We start from the raw sequence: 6,000 nt of genomic DNA on the forward strand, positions 1-6,000 counted from the left end.
TATAGTTCAAATGTAATAATTTTAGACAAAACTAATATAATTATTTAATTTGTTTCAAAATTTAAATCTAAATTTATAAATATAATGCAACAGGTTGAAATCCATTCGTATTTTTAAAATAATTACATGACTCAAAATTAAATATGTAATTATATTTATGCAGTAACTTTGACCAGTTAAAATTGATAGATCTAATAATTTTGATTAAAAGTATCATATTTATGTAGTAGTTTTGATTAGTGAAAACTATTTGGTTATTTTGAAAGTAATAATAGAGTTTAAAAAGCGCGGTGAGTTTTCAAAGGTAAATTTGATAAAATAAAATAATATAGATAGAATAGGATAGGATAGGCTTTTGATGATAAATATTAAAAATAATAATAATAAATAAAGACAGTTTAAGTAATAAAGGGCACAAGGAATTAACAATTATTTTTCTCAAGAAATAAAGGGTATTAAAGTTGATACTGGAAATAACTGGAATCGGATGTGCCAGAACAAACGACATATATAACTATTTTTTAGTTTTCATTTTGGTTAAAAGGCATGGAATAACTGGGCAATCAAGCAATTTTTACTGATCCCTCATATAAAAATTCTACAGAGGCAGCTTAAATGAGGTTTGCCAAAATCATCCCAATCGCTGAAGAAGCTGAGAACAACCTGAACAGCATACAATATGCTGATGATACATTAATAATCATAAAAAATTAAAATCAGAATTTGCAGAACATTAAAATTCTTCTTGCCTGCTTCAGTCTCTTTAACTGTTTAAGGATAAATTACCAGAAAAACTACCGAAGTTTTACAGGTCACACTAAATACAAGAGGGAGGAGTTCGCCAGCAATTCAGATGTCAGGCATAAAAATTACCTATAGCCTAACTTGGCTTTCAACTTAGCACAAAGAAACCAAATAAACAATATTAACAGCCTAAAATTTCCAAGACACAAGATATTTAGATACAACAAAGATAATGTCAATAGGAAGAAGATTAACTCTCTCATAAACAGTTTCTTGAGCCAACAAATTGTTTATCCATGAAACTTATATCTGGTGCATGGAAGGATTATTAAGAAGATTGTTAAGGATAGAAGTCAAGTCATATGCAAAAGGAGACACAAATCAGAATGGGAGTAGACATCTGGTGGCTTGGACTAAATGTATGCAAATGCAACAACTCCGACTAGGGGAAGTTGGCATACTTGAATAACAAATCCATAATCTCTCCTTTTCTTTGGTGGTGGAATATTCTATCAAAATTAAATGATCAAACTTGGTCAATACTTGTTTAACAAGCAACCAGACAGAAGCACATCTTAACTTTGAGAACAAAGTTCTGGTCATACCCATGGTGTGATATCTTGAAGACAAGAGACTTCATATTTCAGGTATGACAAATAATTAAATGATAAATTACTAATGAATGAATCCAGTGGGTGTTTTAGCAATGTCCTAACATGAATTCTGGAAAAGCCAGATATGGGACAGGTGGAGAAGGATGGTTGCAGAATGCATAGCACAACTAATGAAGATCGGGGAGATAACTTGGATGTGCAATCTCGACAATTTTAGAAGATCTGGATATGCAAAAAGGAGTTTGTTCAGTGAGTTCTGCATAACATGCTATTTCTGAAATGGTAACTACAACCTTTGAATTGCATAGAATATGGATAGAACACAAAGAAGAGGCTAGCTATCAAATGTTTGAATATTTGCACAACATGCGTTTACTGCAAATATAATATTCATGGCTCACGAGCATATTTAATGAATATATGACTCACGAGCTTATTCGAGCTTTTATCAAGTCTAAACAAACTTAATAAATATAAATAATAAATTTAAATATTCATTAAAAACTAAATTATATATTTAGAGAAAATTATAATATTCTTATTAAAAATTATAATTTTATTCTAATAAAAAAATTTAATATATTTGTCTATATTTTTCATAAGTAGAGTGTAAAATTTATAAATTCATTAAACGAGCTCAAATGAGATTTTATCGAATCGAGCTTCGAATAGCTCATGAGTGACTTGGTTCATTAATACCTCTACATCTATGTAGTAAGTTTTTAGTTCCTTGCTTTCAGTCAACTCTATATCATCTCGAAACCATGTACTAATGTATTAGTAGTCATATACACCTATATATACTATATATTTAGATGTAGGAGACCCCTAATATCTATTATTTCTATGTTTGTGTATTATCTACCTAGAAAGAAAATTTTGGCCTTGTGGTGAAGATGATTTTGTATTCCAAAGGCAGTAGATTGGAATATGTAAATTTTTAGTTTAGTACAATGAATAAAAAATGATACTTAATGTGTAATTTGAAACAACAAATTCTAACAAATGATGCTAGAGTAGTTTTCAACCGCATCAAATAAAATCAGAGATTGTAATCACAATATTGACCCAACGCAAACCAGTTCAACCAAATATTCAGATCCTTTGCAAAGATAGCATGGATAATTGATTGTCTATCCTTCCCAGTCCCCATTTAATACATCTACATCAGGTGCTAGAATACCATGTATCACTCAACCAGATGCCTGAGTGAAACTTAAATTGTATTAGTGATGGTCATTATATTTCCACAAAAAAAAGGGGAAAAAGTTAATGAGTGAGTTATGAGTGGTTAGCAATATGAACTACACTTGATAGTCATCCTCTTCAATGTAGCAAACCCGCTAAGAGAAAAAAAAAAGGTTTGAACCTCCATAACTTATTGGCCATCAAGGTTTCAAGTCTTGATGAAACATTACAGCATATCATTTAGTGCTAGTAGCATAATAAGATGTCAATCCATTGACTATATAAATCAAATTCCACTTTGCAAATCAATGCCAATTGGCTCAGCAACAAAATCTAGTGCTCTGGAATGGAAGAGAAACTGAAGGTGCTGCACTTTTTTCTTCATTTAAAACGTTTGACAAAAAGTAATCTTTGAGACGGATGAGTTGCTTTAGCATTAAAGATGATGAAATTTGCACGCATTGCGACTTAGAGGTTGTACCAAAAGGATACAAAATGTGTCATGAGTTGAAACGCAGCTACAAGTAAGTTGATTATTTAAACGCATCACACACAGAACGCATTACCTACAGTAGGTCAAATCTTCAAGCAGGTGGCGCGCTCTGCATCTCGACCGTCTTCTTCCATGCCGGCCGCGTTGATATCTCCTCCCACCACCTGGCCACGTTCTTCCTCGATTCGAACATCCCTCCCTTTCCACCCGCGTTGATGAAATGGGCATTAGGGAGGTGGGAGAGGTCGGCGAGCGAGAACTCGTCCCCTGCCAGGAACCGGCTCTCCCCGAGCCGACGTTCGTACACGTCGAGCACCTTCCCGAGCTTGTTCTCGTTCTTCTCGATCGTGGCCGGGTCCTGCGGCATCCCCATTCGGGGGGCGTAGGCGAGATAGAAAGCCAGGACCGAGCTCGGCGGGTTGAAGCTCTGGCTCTCGGCCTCCAGCCACTGCTCCACCAGCGCCCGCGCTGCCGGCCCACCGCCCTTGCGACCGAGAAGGCTGGGGCCCCTGTCGGCGTACTTGTCGCAGATGTAACGGCAGATAGCTCTCGACTCTGCGCAGATCGAAATGCATCGACAAATTAAAGACGAGAAAGCATGAAATCGAGACAGGGGGGCAAAAAGAGACGAACCAAATAGAGAGGTGTGCTCGTCCTGGAACGCCGGCACTTGACCGAATGGCTGTGGAGAACGGAATGCGTTAGTAAACGAAGGAGTGAGATGATGGGAGGGGAAAGGAATGCGAAAACCTGGATCTTGAGGAAGTCGGGGGACTTGTGCTGGCCTTTGGAGAGATCGACGTTGACGAGGTCGAAGTCGACGCCCTTCTCGAAGAGGCAGGCGAGGACTCTGCAGACGGCGGTGGACAAGGGAGGACCGAACACAGACACGGTTGCCATCTCTTCTCCCTGCAGCGCACTGGGGAATGGAGCGAGGAGTGGCTCAACTCAATTTTCTTATCTGCTTTGTCATCCGAATACTAAAAATCTGACTTCGAATTTAAATTAATTCAACGGATTGATGAATTACTAGTTAAGATTTATTTATTTAAGTTTTGTTTTTTTTTTCAAAATGGAATCAAACCAACTCTATGCAGTTCGAATGAATAAGTTTATCTGCATCCAATTTTTAAAATTACTAAATCACATATCTAATATCCATTTTATCCCTTCATATTTATCCAAATCAAATTGCTACAACATGTTTTTTAATACATAATTTTTTTAAAAATACTAATTTATATTTAAAAAATTACTGTTCTCAATATATTATGTCAAATTGATATTCGAGTATGTTTGAGTGTATATAATCATAAGAATTAGACGAACACATAGGATATAATTTTGTATCATTCCAAGCTCTCTAGGTCTATCAGTCAATTTTAAAAAAATTAGTTAATTGACCTAGAGAGCTCAGAATGACATGAAACTAGATTTTATATGTTTGTCTAGTTCTCCTAATTATATATATACCTTTAAAAATCAATTTGTTATAATATATTGAGAGCGGTAATTTTTTAACACGAATAAAATTTTTAATCTTTAAAAAAAAAGTTCCAGTCGATTACGACATATAGAAATTGATTAAAGTTCATAATACAATGTAGCAACCGATTAAATTTTTTTTAATAATTAAAAAATTAACTCATATTTAAAAAATCATTACTCTCAATATATTATATCAAATGAATGTTTGAGAGCATGTATATAATCAAGATAATTAGACGAACACATATGACTTGATTTCATGTTATTTCGAACTTTCTAAATCTATCAGCAGGTTTCGACCAAAACTCGACTGATGGACATAGAGAACTTTAAATGACATGGAACTAGATTCTATATGTTCGTCTAGTTCTCTTGATTATGTATATACCCCCGAATATCAATTTGATACAATATATTAAGAGTAGTGATATTTAAACATAAATATGTCTGAAAATTTTAATTAATATTAAAAAAAATTGTTCCATTCAATATATTGAGTTAAATTGATATTTAAGAGCATTTATATAATTAGAAAAAACTAGACAAATACAAAGAACATGATTTCATATCATTTTGAGCTCTCTGGATTCATCTATCGATTTTGCCCAAAATTGGTTCAAAATTGGCTAATAGACCTAGAGAGCTCAGAATGACATGAAACTATGTTCTATGTGTTCGTCTAGTTCTCCTGATTATATTTTTGCTCTCAAATATCAATTGACATATTATATTGAGAGCAATAATTTTTTAGCACGAATGTGTATCAAAAATTTAATTCATGTTAAAAAAAATTATGCACTAAATATAGTAAGTCAAATTAATAATTGAGGGTATGAATATAATCAAGAGAATTAGATGAGCATATAGGAGTTAGTTCCATGTCATTCCGAGTCTCTAGATCTATCAATCGATTTTGATCGATTTTGACCAAAATCGGTAGATGGACCTAGAGAGCTTAGGATGATATGAAATCATGTTCTGTGTGTTCCTCTAGTTCTCCTAATTATATCCATATTCTTAAATATCAATTTGACCGAATATATTGAGTGGAGTTATTTTTTTAATATAAATTAGATTTTTCAGACATATTTGTGTTCAAAAAATCACTGCTTTAAATATATTTTGTCAAATTGATGTTTGATGACATATATATAATCAGAAGAACTAGATGAACACATAGAATATAGTTGTTGGTGGACATATTTGTTACATGTCATTCCGGGCTTTCTATGTCCATTAGCTAGTTGTTGATGCAATTTTCCCTGGGTTAAGGTTGATCAAGTTGACTAAGCTTGAGTTGGCTTAAACTTAAGTCTTGATCTATGTTTAAGTTTTAATGCTTGACATTGTATGGAGATTACAGGTGCAATTATCCATATGGGATATTGACGGTCAAAGGTTGACCAAAAGAGTCAAGTAGGTCAAGGTTGACCGAATACTTTACTGGGAAGTCCTAACTGGAGGTTAGGTTAA

General features: G+C 33.9%; 1 protein-coding gene across 1 annotated transcript; it reads right to left on the reverse strand.

The window, feature by feature from the left end:
• Window positions 1–2,989: 2,989 nt before the first annotated feature.
• Window positions 2,990–4,013, reverse strand: LOC121980691 (glutathione S-transferase-like). Its single transcript, XM_042532890.1, has 3 exons — window positions 3,790–4,013; window positions 3,673–3,721; window positions 2,990–3,594 (listed from the first exon to the last, which is right to left on the reverse strand). Exons 1-3 carry the CDS (start codon window positions 3,937–3,939, stop codon window positions 3,131–3,133), a joined length of 663 nt encoding a protein of 220 aa, XP_042388824.1. The 5' UTR covers window positions 3,940–4,013; the 3' UTR covers window positions 2,990–3,130.
• Window positions 4,014–6,000: the final 1,987 nt, after the last annotated feature.

The sequence above is a fragment of the Zingiber officinale genome, chromosome 1B (assembly GCF_018446385.1).
Source record: "Zingiber officinale cultivar Zhangliang chromosome 1B, Zo_v1.1, whole genome shotgun sequence".
Taxonomy (NCBI): domain Eukaryota; kingdom Viridiplantae; phylum Streptophyta; class Magnoliopsida; order Zingiberales; family Zingiberaceae; genus Zingiber; species Zingiber officinale.